General features: G+C 37.7%; 1 protein-coding gene and 1 pseudogene across 1 annotated transcript; both read right to left on the reverse strand.

Moving 5' to 3' along the window:
• Positions 1-262: 262 nt before the first annotated feature.
• LOC104982825 (olfactory receptor 52A1-like) lies at positions 263-1,294 on the reverse strand. Its single transcript, XM_010832274.1, has one exon. The coding sequence runs from the start codon at positions 1,292-1,294 to the stop codon at positions 263-265; it is 1,032 nt and encodes a 343-aa protein (XP_010830576.1).
• Positions 1,295-12,698: 11,404 nt separating this feature from the next.
• LOC104982824 lies at positions 12,699-14,971 on the reverse strand (annotated as a pseudogene).
• Positions 14,972-15,219: the final 248 nt, after the last annotated feature.

Raw genomic sequence — 15,219 nt, forward strand, 5'->3', positions numbered from 1 at the left:
TGTATCTAAATTCATTGAAAGATCCATAATTTGTGAATCTTTCCAGAGTTGGATATTTACAAGAGGACACTCAAGCAGGTACTAAAAAAAATGAAAGAGAAATTTAAAAGAGAAATATTCACTATTTTCCTCCTTTATGTTTCTCATTCTCATTATCCAGCTAAGATCCACAATCCTATTGACTGCTTTCATGCCCTAATAGCTAATAGCTAACATGCTGGCAAGTTGAAAAAAATTAATTAAATACAAAACTTTAGCATTTTCAATAACAAGGACTTTTTGTTGTTTTATCGTGTTGTGAAATAGTGTTGCTATTCACAAAAAGGTAAACATAAACGTTTTTCTCACAGTAAATTTTTGAACAAAATATTTTTACCATAGGGACACGGATCTGTTTGGTCTTTGCACCATAGACAAGTGGATTAAGAAATGGAGGGACCAGCAGATAAGTGCTAGAAAAGAGGATGTGAATATAAGGAGGAATGTGAGAACCAAATCTATGTGCAAAAAAGGAGAAGAAACCAAGGGAGTAGAACTGGAGGAAGACACAGATGTGAGCGACACAAGTGTTGAATGCTTTCAACCTAGCCTTCTTCTGAGGCAAACGAAAAACTGTGATGAATATCTGTATGTAGGACAACGTGATTAATACAATGTCAAGCCCAGCAACAGTGAAGGCCACAAACAAACCATAGATTTTGTTGACCCTGATATTTTCTGCAGCCAGTTTCACAACAGCCATATGTTCACAGTAGGAATGAGAGATGACTGTTGTATGGTAAAACTGTAATCGAAACCTTATCAGTATTAGGCATGGTGTTACAAGAACGGCAGCCCTGAGTGTTACCATAGCTGCTATTTGAGTGACTAACTGGTGAGAGAAGATGGCAGCATGTCTGAGTGGATAACAGATGGCTACATAGCGGTCCAGAGCCATGGCTAGGAGGATGCCTGATTCTGTGCACTGAAATGTGTGGATGAACCACATTTGAAGCAAGCAAGAATCAAAATATATCTCTGTTACATGAAACCAGAAGATTCCAAGCATCTTAGGCACAATGCTTGTGCTGAGAGCAATATCTGTGACTCCTAGCATGCCTAGGAAAATGTACATGGGTTGATGGAGACTGTGTTCTGATATGATGATAATCAAAAGCAAGGAGTTTCCAATCATAGCAATTAGATACATGGCACAAAATAGAATCCCAATCCAGCACTGCACAGATTCTAGACCAGGGATCCCTATAAGGGTCAACACAGAAGGCATGAAGATTGTAATATTGGAAATGGACATAATCCTTGAGTCTCCTGATGCAAACCCAAGTTTCTCATTCAATTCCACTTTCTTTCCATCTTCCTGTTTTTTCCCAAAATCATGATGTTGAGTCTTTCTGATTTATGCAGAAATCTTGGATAATATCATCAGTCTCATTTACATGTAAAGAGTAAAACATAGGTCAACAGAGAGACATCACTGTTTTTAGGAAAGACATCCACAGACACAATATCACAGTTCTTGTACCACAATAAAATGTTATGTGCACAGCTGGGCAATGCTTTAAAACCTGAAAAACAACTGAATTGGGAAATAAACTGCTGTGTTGACTATTAGTTCATTCTAGACCTGTGGGCAAAGAAAATAGACTTGTTTATATTGTGTGAAAGTTGCATTTAAATCAGAATTTAATGACTCTCTCCACACTACATAGTTCAGTTAACAGCTTTACTAGTCTGTTTTTTCTCTATTGGCTGCTTGCTAAGTCACTTCAGTCATGTCCGAATCTATGTGACCACAAGGACTATACCTACCAGGATCCTCTGTCCACGGGATTCTCCAGGCAAGAATACTGGAGTGGTTTGCCATAACCTCCTCCAGGGGATCTTCCTGACGCAGGGAGAGAACCTTCATCTCTTGAGTCCCCTGCATTGGCAGGCAGGTTCTTTACCACTAGGACCACTTGGGAAGCATCTCTTTTTCTAAGTTGTCTCTAAATCAGGCACGGTTGGCTTGGACCAGCAAATACACAATCTCTGATTAGTATATTAGAATGAAAAATTCCCTATTAAAGATGACAGAGGTAGAAACTCTTGTAATTCAAAAGCATAATATGTATATCTACCAATCAATGCAATCTGTCTTTATGTAAGTTTGGTAGTCCTTTATGAGAAGGTGAAGTAAGAATTGAAGGAAAGGTCATTCAAATCCATGTGTGCTTAGCAAATTTGGGCAAAACTTCTTTGTTACATTTTACATTTCTAATAAAACTGTACTATTTTTGCCTATATTTCTAAAAGCTGAGTTACATAAAATTTATCATGTGCTTAAAAATTAAAGATTTCAAATCAAGGCTTAAAATTTTTCTTTTATATGTAGTATAAGATACCTAGAGGAGAGGGAATCCCTAGGACATAAGCGAAACAGCAGCAGCAATGTATAGTGGCAAAAGGACTCATTCATAATGGCTCAGGGGTGTAGGACATGGGAAAAAGTGTAACTTAACTGAAATACAGGCTGTTTCTTGGGTTTAAAATGTCCATAATGGCCATTAATATGAGAATTGTCTAATTGAGGCTCATGTATTCTTCATGAAATAGATAATCTGGAATACTTGGGATTCCCTGGTAGTTCAATTGGTAAAAAATCCGCCTGCAAAGTAGGAGACCTGGATTCGATCCCTGGGTTGGGAAGAGTCCCTGGAGAAGGGAAAGGCTACCCACTCCAGTATTCTGGCCTGAGAATTTCATAGACTGTGTAGTCCATGTGTTCGTAAAGAGTCTGACATGACTGAGTGACTTTCACATAGCTGCCATTAATATGAGAATTGCCTAACTGAGGGTCATGGATTCTTCATGAAATAGATAATCTGGAATACTTAATAGTTGCTGTGTAATGGGAGCATGAAAATAGGATTCATGGTCTTGTAAGGGGTCACAACAACCAACCAAATAGTACTTGCAGATGTGAATATTGTAAACTATCAATAATACATCACTTAAAGTACATCTCTCTGTTTCAAAAATTTTATATAACTTTGCTTTGACTTCTAATAGGGGTACAGTTCTCAGAGCTTTATGAGATGATGTTCCTGGTTTATAATCTTCAATTTGTTGTTCAGTCACTAAGTCATCCCTGACTATCTACAATGCCATGAACTGGAGCACACCAGGCTTGCCTGTCCTTCACTATCTCCCAGAGCTTGCTCAAACTCATGTCCATCAAGTCAGTGATACCATTCAACCATGTCACCCTCTGTCATCCTCTTCTCCTGCCCTCTGTCTATCCAATTATCAAGGTTTTTTCCAGTGAGTCAGCTCTTCCCGTCAGGTGGCCAAAATATTGAAACTTCAGCTTCAGCATCAGTTCTTTCATTGAATATTCAGGGTTGATTTCCTTTAGGATGGACTGGTTTGATCTCCTTGAAGCCCAAGGGACTCTCAAGAGTCTTCTCCAACATCACAATTAAAAGGTATCAATTCTTTGGCCCTCAGCCTTCTTATGGTCCAACTCTCACATCCATACATGACTACTGGAAAAACCATATCTTTGACTAGATGGACATTTGTTAGCAAAGTGATGTCTCTGCTTTTTAATAAGATGTCTAGGTTTGTCATAAGCTTTCTTCCAAAAAGGCAGTTGTCATTCCATTTCATGGGTGTAGTCACCATCAGCAGTGATCTTGGATCCCAAGAAAATAAGATCTGTCACTGCTTCAATTGTTTCCCCATCTATTTGCCATGAAGTGATGGGACCAGATGTCATCATCTTCATTTTTTGAATGTTGAGTTTTAGGCCAATTTTTTCACTCTCTTCTTTCACTTTCATCAAGAGGCTCTTTAGGCCCTCTTCACTTTCTGCCATTAACATTGTATCATCTGCATATCTGAGATTATTGATATTTCTCCCAGCAATCTTGATTCTAGCTTGTGCTTCATACAGTTCAGTATTTCATATGAAGTACACTGAATATAAGTTAAAGAAACAAGATGACAATACACAGAGTTGATGTACTCATTTTCCAATTTTGAACCAGTCCATTGCTCCATCTCTGGCTCTAAATGTCGCTTCTTGGCCAGCATACAGATTTCTCAGGAGCAGGTAAGGTGGTCTGGAATTCTCATCTTTTGAAGAATTTTCCACAGTTTGTTGTGATCTACACAGTCAAAGGCTTTAGCCAAATCAATGAAGAAGAGTGGATGTTTTTCTGGAATTCTCTTGCTTTTTTCTATGATACAACAGATGTTGGCAATTTGATCTCTGGTTCCTCTGCCTTTTCTAAATCCAGCTGGTACATATGGAAGTTTTCACTTAATGTACTGTTCAAGCCTAGCTGAAGGATTTTGAGCATTACCTTGCTAGAATGTGAAATAAGCACAGCTGTTCAATAATTTGAACATTTTTTGGCATTGCCGTTCTTTGGGATTGGAATGAAAACTGACCTTTTCCAGTCTTGTGGCTGTTGTGGACAACTCAACAAACAAAAATGTTGTCAAGTTTTCCAAAATTGGGAGCACATTGAGTGCAGCACTTTAATAACATCATCTTTTAGGATTTTAAATAGCTCAGCTGGAATTTCATCATCTCTACTAGGTTTGTTTGTAGTAATGCTTTCTAAGGCCCACTCGACTTCACACTGCAGGATTCTAGCTCTAGGTGAATGACCTCACCATTGTGGTTATTTGGGTCATTAAGACCTTTTTTTATATTGTTTTTCTGTGTATTCTTGCCATGTCTTCTTAATATCTTCTGCTTCTGTTAGGTCCTTGGCATTTCTGTCCTTTATTGTGCCCATCTTTGCATGAAGTGTTCACTTAGTATCTCTAATTCTCTTGATGATGTCTCTACTCTTTCCCATTCTATTGTTTTCCTCTTTCTTTTCATTGTTCACTTAAGAAAGCTTTCTAATCTCTCCTTGTTATTCTTTGGAACTCTGCATTCAGTTGGTTGTATCTTTCTTTTTGTCCCTGTCTTTCATTTCTCTTCTTTTCTTAGCTATTTTAAGGCCTGCTTCGACAACCATTTTGGCTTCTTGCATTTATTTTTCTTGGGATGGTTTTGATCAATGCCTCCTGTCCAATGTTGTGAACCTCTGTCCATAGTTCTTCAGGCACCCTGTCTATGAGATCTAATCCCTTGAATCTATTTGTCACTTTCACTGTATAATCATAAGGGATTTGATTTGGGTCATACCTGAATGGCCTAGTGGTTTTCCCTTACTTTCTTTGAATCTAGGTCTCCTAGGGGATTTTTTTTACCATCTGAGTCACCAAGGAAGACTTTAAGAGATGGAGAGTGAAGAGAGGCAGGTTGTACAGGAGTGCTAACGTGTTAGTCACTCTGTTATATGACTCTTTGTTACCCTATGGACTATAGTTTGTCAGGCGCCTCTATCCAAGTAATTCTCCAGGCAAGAATACTGAAGTGGGTAACCATTCCCTTCCCTAGGGGATCTTCCCAACTCAGGGATCAAACCTGGGTCTTCTACATGGCAGGCAGAATTTTCTCCATCTGAGCCACCAGGGAAGCTCAATGTTCCGTTGGGCACAAATAAAATTTTCCACTTCTTAGATTACTTTTTTCATTGACACAACGTTATGAGTCCTGATGATACTCTTCTAGGGCAGGGCTTCCTAAAGAAAAGAAAAAGGTGAAATCACTCAGTCATGTCTGACTCTTTGTGACCACATGGACTATAGCCTACCAGGTTCCTCTGTCATGGGATTTTCCAGGCAAGAGTAATGGAGTGGGTTGCCATTTCCTTTTCCAAGGGATCTTCCAGACCCAAGGATTGAACCTGGGTCTCCTGCATCACAGGCAGAGGCTTTACTATCTGATCCACCAGGGAAGCCCTGGGTTTGCTAACCTTGGTGCAGTTGACATGTAGTTCAGATCAATTTTTTGTTTTGGGGTAATTTTCTGCATTGTAGAAGGTTTAGCAACATTTCTCTTTCCTAAACATTGGATGTCAGTAGGTCTTCCTTGTTTTGGCAATGAAAAATATATTCAGGTATCACCAAATATCTCCTGGATGTGAAAGGAATAGCACATCCCCTCAGTTGCTAAGCATTGTTGTATAGTTTTATACAGCAGGAAAAAAAAATAGGTTTTAATGTATAAGAATTGATAGTTTTATGACTTAATCCAAATGTGCAGAATAAATTGTTTATAAAAGGGAATCATTTGTCAATAGAAATTAACCAGATAAAAGAGATGGAGAAGGGCACTCTAAGATAGTTTGTACAAAAATCACAGAAGCCTGTGAGATATGGTGAGGCTGTATATCAATGAACATTTATCACATATAAATCAGTTCATAAGCAGATGATGGTTAATATAAAGGATTGAATATTACATGTGAAGTTAGTATTTTAAACCATTTGATTTTTCATTTTGGGGTTGAAGAATAGGTTTCTGTGGAAGGTAAAAAAATATCATCTGCTGGGAAGTTAATTAATGGCTTGAAAAACATGGTAGCTAAGTGTAAAGGGATCTAGTCACAAACACACTTGTGACAGTGCATAAATATATGGTAAAGTAATGTGGTACAGCAAAAGAATAATAAGAATGGAAAATATGCAAAACTCATTGTCTTACGTAGCAGAAATTAGAGGAGATGAGGTTAAAAGTGTGTGGTTTGAGATTTACAGCAATGAATGACAAAAGACAAGCTCAAAGACACTCTGTGTGTTTAGAAAGGGGATAAAGATATCTTAAACTCTTGAAATTCATAAGCCTGGGTAAATATACCTCAGTCATTTTATAGCACGAAATTTGAATTATTAGTATTCCTTACAACTCCAACTTTAAATCAGCCTAAATCCCACGATCTAAAAGATTTAAGGAATCCAGGACTCTAATCCCATACTGTCTACAATCTCAGGAATATTTCCTCTTGAATGTCTCCCCTGATCTCATTCATCCACTGATTTCTGTCTCAAGTACTCCAGTGAATATAGAGGACTCTTTTTGTTTTCTGAAATAGCTTATCATGTTTTAGGAAAGCTCCAGATGACAAATAGGTATTCTTTAAAATGAACCTTAAATTGCCTCTTTTTGAAAAATTTTAAAGTCTCAAATATATGCTCCAATGATACACATTAGCCATGGGTCGTGGCTGTCAGTTGTCAAGGATCTGAAGCCACTCAACGGAATTTAAATCCTGGATGGTCCTACTTAGCTTTGCCTGCCCTGTACTCAGTTATGAAATTTTACATTGTCTAGTTTCTTTATTATAAAGAAATATCATGGATAGAAACAAATTATGATGTGATTGTATTACATGATATAATCCATCTAAATATTTGGAAGGAATCATAAGGTGCATTGATCTGTCAATAAATGCCAGCTATTAATCAATGCACATTTATCTTTGTCTCACAAATATCTTGAGATATTAAATGAGTCCTTTATGTGAAAGAGCATTTCTACAGAATTACTTGATGGGTATCTTTTTTCCTGCATCTTTTCCAGTCTGAGCATGTGTAATTTCCTGACCTTTTAACAAACAGGTTTTCCATTCATCTATCAACACAGATATTCTCCAAAAATCTTTTTTCAAACTTGCTTTACAACTTGTCACCAAGTGTAGCGTTAACTGATCCAAAAATGCTGTGAAAAACATGGGGCACATCTCCCTAGTGATTGAACACTCAACTACTATAAGACTGTATTGTTTTTTTTTTTTTTTTCCTGGAACTATATTGGATCACATGGCATACTCATTCTTTTTGAAACCAACCCTTCAGTTTCCCATAATCAGTGCTGAATCTCTATCCACAATGACTTACCAGGGATCATCTGTGATAATACACAAAGAAGCCATAAAGGAGAAAATGTTCTAACGTTTCAGATGTGAAGAGTGAATGTTTTATACTATAGGATGAACCTGGGGACTGGTTTTCACAAATCTCTAGTGCGTGTTAAATTTCACTGGGGACAAGGATGGAAAAGAAAGCTCACTATCATTCAGAACATACAAGATTTTTTCTCTAATAGTTGGTTTAGCATCTAAAAATAATTCTCAAACTTTGGTTTCATTTTAGGACTGGGAACCAAAATGAGCCTCTTTTTAAAAATTCCTAAGAAAACACAGTGCTGAAGACCAGACAAAACAAATAAGTGACACTTATTTACAAAAATAATGAGACAATAAAGGTAAATAAAAACAGCTTGAGATATTCATACTAGTCAGCATAGACATACTGACAGAGAAATAAAATAATATGTTTTTAATCTAATTCTATATTTCTTATTTAAGGTCACTGACTTATTTAGGGTCCTAATAGGTGCTGACTTTGGAACATTCACCTCAGAGCCTCAGTTACAATTTCTGGGCTTCTTCCATGCAACAGCTGATTACACAAATCTTTCCAGTATCCAAATTATGTCTCTCTCAGTTGTTCCAGTCATATTCAGAATTATTATGAAAGGACTGTATATATTTTCACAAATTGATATCAACTGTCCAACCTGAAACTGTTATTATGACAGGTATTTACTAGGTTGAAAGAAGACTTTGTGCCTTCCAATAGGATTTTAAGCTTTAATATTATGAAAGGAATAAACTTTGATTCATTGAAGAATACAAGAAAGAGGTAAACAACCCTGGATTACCTGATGACCTGACTTGAAGTCACTCTGGTTTTGTCCTGTGTCATTGGGTCAGACCCCATTCAGTAGTCCTGTTCCCTTTGAATTAAGACTCTCTGACCACATCCTCATATTAAACTGCCATAAACTTATCATCCTCCCAGAGAAAGCAATGGTATAGGATCGAGGGCAGTTATATGAAGGAACCCAGCTCAGCCAGGGTCAGGGTGTGTGTACATCTTTGCATCTGGACACTCAGTGATTCATATCAGCAGATTGAAATCAGCCATAGCTGAGGATTTGTACCAGAAAAAAATAAAACACAAAACCAGTGCACATCATCAAATAAAAAGAAATAAATTTAAATGAAATCTGGGGAATATAAATCTAAAGGGTCTAGACATGCTTATACTTTTTGTGGAATTTTTTGAATAAAGATGGACATCTTTACCAAGCAGAGAGAGAAGGGGACTATGGATAAGATGGCCAGAGATCTGCTTCCTGGTGCAAGAGTAGACTCAGGTACCTCATGCAGTAGAATATCATTCAAGTATGAAAGTAAATGAAATTCTTATTTATGCTACAACTCAAATGAATCTTTAGAACATTATTCTAAGTCAAAGAAACCAGACTCAAAGGCCAAATATTGTTTCATTTCACTTACATAAGGTGTCCAGAGATGAGAAATCACAGACACAGAAAGTCAATTAATGTGTGCCATGAAATGGGGTTGGAGAATGGGGAGTGGCTGCTAAGGGGGATGGAGTATCTTTATTAAGTGTACTGGAATTTGATAGTAGTGATAATTGCACAGGTTTTTGGATATGTCAAAAACCAGAGATTAATACTCTCTAAAGAGTGTGCTATATGGTATAAAAATTATATCTCAATAAATTAAAAAACTTAGTATGGTGTATGCAGACCATACAGAAAAAAATATTAGATATATGTTTTTAAATTTAGGATATATCAAATAAATGTGGTGACACGATTTTGTGACAAACAATGCAGCTTAACTTAGGTGTAATTGTTAAACATTCATTCTGTGGAGAAAGTTTATATGGGAATTCTGGCTTTTTATTCAAATTTCTATAAACCTTAAGCTCTCAAAAAGTAAAGGAAATTAATTGAAACTAATTTAATAGTAGAAAAAAATTATCATTCCACAAATAGGAAAACATTAAATGATTAAGTTATTTCAGTTTGGAACAACTCTTCCTCCATATGTCTTCATTAGGAAAACATTTAAATTATTCTATTGTGAGAATAGAAATATAGATGGGGAAACAGTGGAAACAGTGTCAGACTTTATTTTTCTGGGCTCCAAAACCACTGCAGATGGTGACTGCAGCCATGAAATTAAAAGACGCTTACTCCTTGGAAGGAAAGTTATGACCAACCTAGAGAGCATATTCAAAAGCATAGACATTACTTTGCCAACAAAGATCTGTCTAGTCAAGGCTATTGTTTTTCCTGTGGTCATGTATGGATGTGAGAGTTGGACTGTGAAGAAGGCTGAGCGCTGAAGAATTGATGCTTTTGAACTGTGGTGTTGGAGAAGACTCTTGAGAGTCCCTTGGACTGCAAGGGATCCAACCAGTCCATTCTAAAGGAGATCAGCCCTGGGATTTCTTTGGAAGGATGATGCTAAAGCTGAAACTCCAGTACTTTGGCCACCTCATGCGAAGAGCTGACTCATTGGAAAAGACTCTAATGCTGGGAGGGATTGGGGTCAAGAGGAGAAGGGGATGACAGAGGATGAGATGGATGGATGGCATCACTGACTCTATGGACATGAGTCTGAGTGAACTCCGGGAGTTGGTGATGGACAGGGAGGCCTGGCATGCTGCGATTCATGGGGTCGCAAAGAGTCAGATACGACTGAGCGACTGGTCAGATCTGATCTGATTGTGAGAATAAATGTTCATTATGAAAAGCTTGGTAGAAGTTTTTGTGCATTTATTTTCTAAATCTTTCATGCAATATACATTTATTCATATTTAAATTGTAATATGTAAGTGTAAGTCAGGAGTATACAAATAGATTACACATGTGACCTATATGAAAAAAGAAGTTACACACAGAAAAAATGAAGAGGTGCTGTGATGCATGCTATGAGCGCTATTAGGAGACGTAGAGAAAAAAAATAAGGAAAATGGCTAAGTTTCTTAGAGGAAACATTTAACTAAATTCTAAATGTAGTATAGAAATCAGCTAGGCAAAAAATACATGTTTGCATGCAAAATATCAGGAATAAGATACAGATGCATCAGGTACTTTATGCTGAAAATATAATGCTGTTTAAATGAAAACTGCCAGCAAATGAAAGATGAAAAACCCAGTATTTTATTTTTCATAAGATCATATGTAAGACTAAAAAAAAAGAATAGATAGTGACTAATGGAGAGAAGATAAATTATTTGAGGATACTTTAGAGATACATACTAAGATCAGATGATTGGTTAGGTGTACAATGTCAAAGGTACACCTTTGATACAGTTGTTGCTACAATGTTGGTACATTGTTGGTACAGTGCCAACATCAAAGATAAATGATGTTTCTGGATTGGTTGACTGAGTGAATAATGGCAGCCATTGCTAAATTGAGATATTTAAAGAACAGTGCTTAATACAAACACATCTTACATTGATGTACAGAATTTGTCAAGAGTATTGTAAGAAGCTTCCTTATACAATTTACCCAGATTTATATATATATTTTTTACATTTTTCTCAATTTTGCTTTACCACTGAACAATTCAACAGATATATGGATAGATATATGATAGTTAGACAACTTTTATGAAGTGTTTATGAGGAAGGAAAGCTATGACCAACCTAGATAGCATATTGAAAAGCAGAGACATTACATTGCCAACAAAAGTCCGTCTAGTCAAGGCTATGGTTTTTCCTGTGGTCATGTATGGATGTGAGAGTTGGACTGTGAAGAAGGCTGAGCGCTGAAGAACTGATGCTTTTGAACTGTGGTGTTGGAGAAGACTCTTGAGAGTCCCTTGGACTGCAAGGAGGTCCAACCAGCCCATTCTAAAGGGGATCAGTCCTGAGTGTTCTTTGAAAGAATGATGCTAAAGCTGAAACTCCAGTACTTTGGCCACCTCATGCGAAAAGTTGACTCATTGGAAAAGACTCTGATGCTGGGAGGGATTGGGGGCAAGAGGAGAAGGGGACGACAGAGGATGAGATGGCTGGATGGCATCACTGACTCGATGGACGTGAGTCTCAGTGAACTCTGGGAGTTGGTGATGGACAGGGAGGCCTGGCGTACTGCGATTCATGGGGTCGCAAAGAGTCAGACACGACTGAGTGACTGAACTGAACTGAACTGATGAGTAAATTTGAGACATAGTGTTCCTTTGCTCCTAAATATTTAAATGTGCTTTCCTAGGAAAAAATAGTCTACTGCCTAACTGTAGTATTATAGACAGTATCAGGACATTTAGCACTGAAGTAATATTGTAACCTAAGTATTAGTCCATATCTGAGGTTAAAAATAGTTCAAAGACCTATATGTATATTTTTCTTCCCTGAAATTCAATTCAGGATTATATAATGCATTTTATATTCATGTCTCCTTAGACTTCTCCAATCTACAGCAATTCCTCAGACTTATTGCCTTTGTCCTTTGTTTTGTTTCATTTTTGAGGATTCACTTACTTTATATTTTAAACTTTATATTAAAGTCTAATATAAGTACAGAAATTATACTTTGTATAGCTTACATGGTTTTATGCAAAGGAGACATAAATGTGTAACAACCCAACTGAGGTTTAGAACATTTTTTTCACCGAGAAGCTGCTTCCTGAATTGGTCATTACATCACCATTTCTGCAAGAAAAGGAAAGGACTTATGTTCAGTATTTATTCTTTTATGTTTCTTAATTTCTTTACCCAGATACAGTACATGAATCTATGTCACATAGCTGTCATGCCAGATTATGAAAACTGACTTATGATGGCAAATTAAGAACAATAAAAATTACATAGAAAACTAAAGAATTTCAATAACATGGATTTTTGTAGTTTTATTTTGTTTTGAAATTTTGTTACCATGCACAAAGAGAAAAGCTTGGTTGCATTATTCATAGCAAATTTTATGAACAGAATATTTTTACCATATGCATAAGAATGTGCTTAATCTTTGCACCATAGACAAGTAGATTGAGAAATGGAGGGAACACCAAGTAAATGCTAGAAATGAGGATGTAGATGTAAGATGAGATATGAGAACCAAACGAATGTCAAGGAAGGAGAAGAAGGCAGGGAGGTAGAGTTGGAAGAAGACACCAATATGAGCGATGCAAGTATTGTATGCTTTCAACCTTGCCTCCCTCTGGGTCAAAAGAATAAGCTGTGATAAATATACACAGGACAATGTAATGAATGTAAGGCCAAACCCTGCACAGTGAAGTTCAGTTCATTCGCTCAGTCATGTCCGACTCTTTGCGACCCCATGAACTGCAGCATGCCAGGCTTCCCTGTCCATCACCAGGTCCCGGACTTTACCCAAACTCATGTCCATTGAATCGGTGATGCCATCCAACCATCTCATCCTCTGTTGTCCCCTTCTCCTCCTGCCTTCAATCTTTCCCAACATCAGGGTCTTTTCAAATGAGTCAGCTCTTCGCATCAGGTGTCCACAGTATTGGAGTTTCAGCTTCAACATCAGTCCTTCCAATGAACACTCAGGACTGATTTCCTTTAGGATGACTGGTTGGATCTCATTGCAGTCCAAGGGACTCTCAAGAGTCTTCTCCAACACCACAATTCAAAAGCATCAATTCTTCAGCGCTCAGCTTTCTTTAGAGTCCAACTCTCACATCCATACGTGACTGCTGGAAAAACCATAGCTTTGACTAGATGGACCTTTGTTGGTAAAGTAATGTCTCTGCTTTAGAATATGCTATCTAGGTTGCTCATAACTTTCCTTCCAAGGAGTAAGTGTCTTTTAATTTCATGGCTGCAATCACCATCTTCAGTAATTTTGGAGCCCAGAAAAATAAAGTTTGACACTGTTTCCACTGTTTCCCCATCTAGTTGCCATAAAGTGTTGGGACCAGATGCCATGATTTTAGTTTTCTGAATGTTGAGCTTTAAGCCAACTTTTTTTCACTCTCCTCTTTCACTTTCATCAGAAGACTCTTTAGTTCTTCTTCACTTTCTGCCATAAGGGTGATGTCATCTGCATATCTGAGGTTTTTTGATATTTCTCCCAGCAATCTTGATTGTGGCTTGTGCTTCCTCCAGCCCAGCATTTCTCATGAGGTACTATGCATATAAGTTAAATAAGCAGGGTTACAATATCCAGCCTTGGCGTACTCCTTTTCCTATTTGAAACCAGTCTGTTGTTCCATGTCCAGTTCTAATTGTTGCTTCCTGACCTGCATACAGGTTTTTCAAGAGGCAGGTCAGGTGGTCTGGTATTCCTATCTCTTTCAGAATTTTCCACAGTTTATTGTGGTCCACACAGTCAAAGGCTTTGGTATGGTCAGGAAAGCAGAAGTAGATGTTTTTGGAACTCTCTTGCAACAGTGAAAGCCAAAAACAAACCATAGATTCTGTTGACCCAGAAATTTCCTGCAAGCAGTTTCACAATGGCCATATGCTCACATTAGGGGTGGGAGATGACTCTTGTATGGTAAGATTATAACTAGAACTTTATAAATATTAGGCACCAGAGTCTTTTCAGGTGGCGCTAGTGGTAAAGATCCTGCCTGCCAATGTAGGAGATGTAAAAGAAGCAGGTTCAGTCCCTTGGTTGGGAAGATCCCCTGGAGGAGGAAATGGCAACCCATATCAGTACTCTTGCCTGGAGAATCCCATGGACAGAGGAGCCCAGCAGGCTACAGTCCATAGGGTCTCAGAGATGGACACAACTGAAGCGACTTAGCACACATGCAGACACAAAAATGGTAGCCTGGAGTGGTACCACAGCCTTGATTTGGGGTAACTAAAGGGTGGGTGAAGATGGCAATATGTCTCAGTGGATGGTGACTTAGTGGTCCAGGGCCATGGCAAGGAGGAAGCCCACCTCTATGCACTGTAATGTGTGAATAAGCACTTTTGAGGCAATCAGGAATCAAAATAAACCTGTTACATGAAACCAGAAGATTCCAAGCATCTTGGGCACAATGCTGGTACAAAGGGCAATATCTGTGACTCCTAGCATGCCTAGGAAAATGTTCATGGCCTCATGGAAACTGTGTTCTGATTTGATAATGATAAACAGCAGGAAATTTCTAATCATAGGAATGAGATACATGACACAGAATGGAGTTCCAATCCAGCACTGCACAGACTCTAGGCCTGGGATCCCTATTAGGGTCAACACAGAAGACATGAAGACTGTGATGTTGGAAATGGACATAGTGTCCTTGGGTCTTCTGATGCAAATAAATGTTTTTCAGTTAAAGCTACTCCTTCTTTTTCTACCTTTTATTTTCACCCGAAGTCAACATATTGAGTCCTGATTTTATAGAAATCTGAGATCATATCATCCATCTCATTTACATATCTAAAGTATTAAAGAAAGATCCAAAGATGTACATCACTCTTTTTAAGAAAGATATCCCATAAGTAGAAATCCACAGTTCTTGTACCACAGTAAAATCTTTC

Source organism: Bison bison, unplaced genomic scaffold, assembly GCF_000754665.1.
Source record: "Bison bison bison isolate TAMUID 2011002044 unplaced genomic scaffold, Bison_UMD1.0 scf7180017860680, whole genome shotgun sequence".
NCBI classification, from domain to species: domain Eukaryota; kingdom Metazoa; phylum Chordata; class Mammalia; order Artiodactyla; family Bovidae; genus Bison; species Bison bison.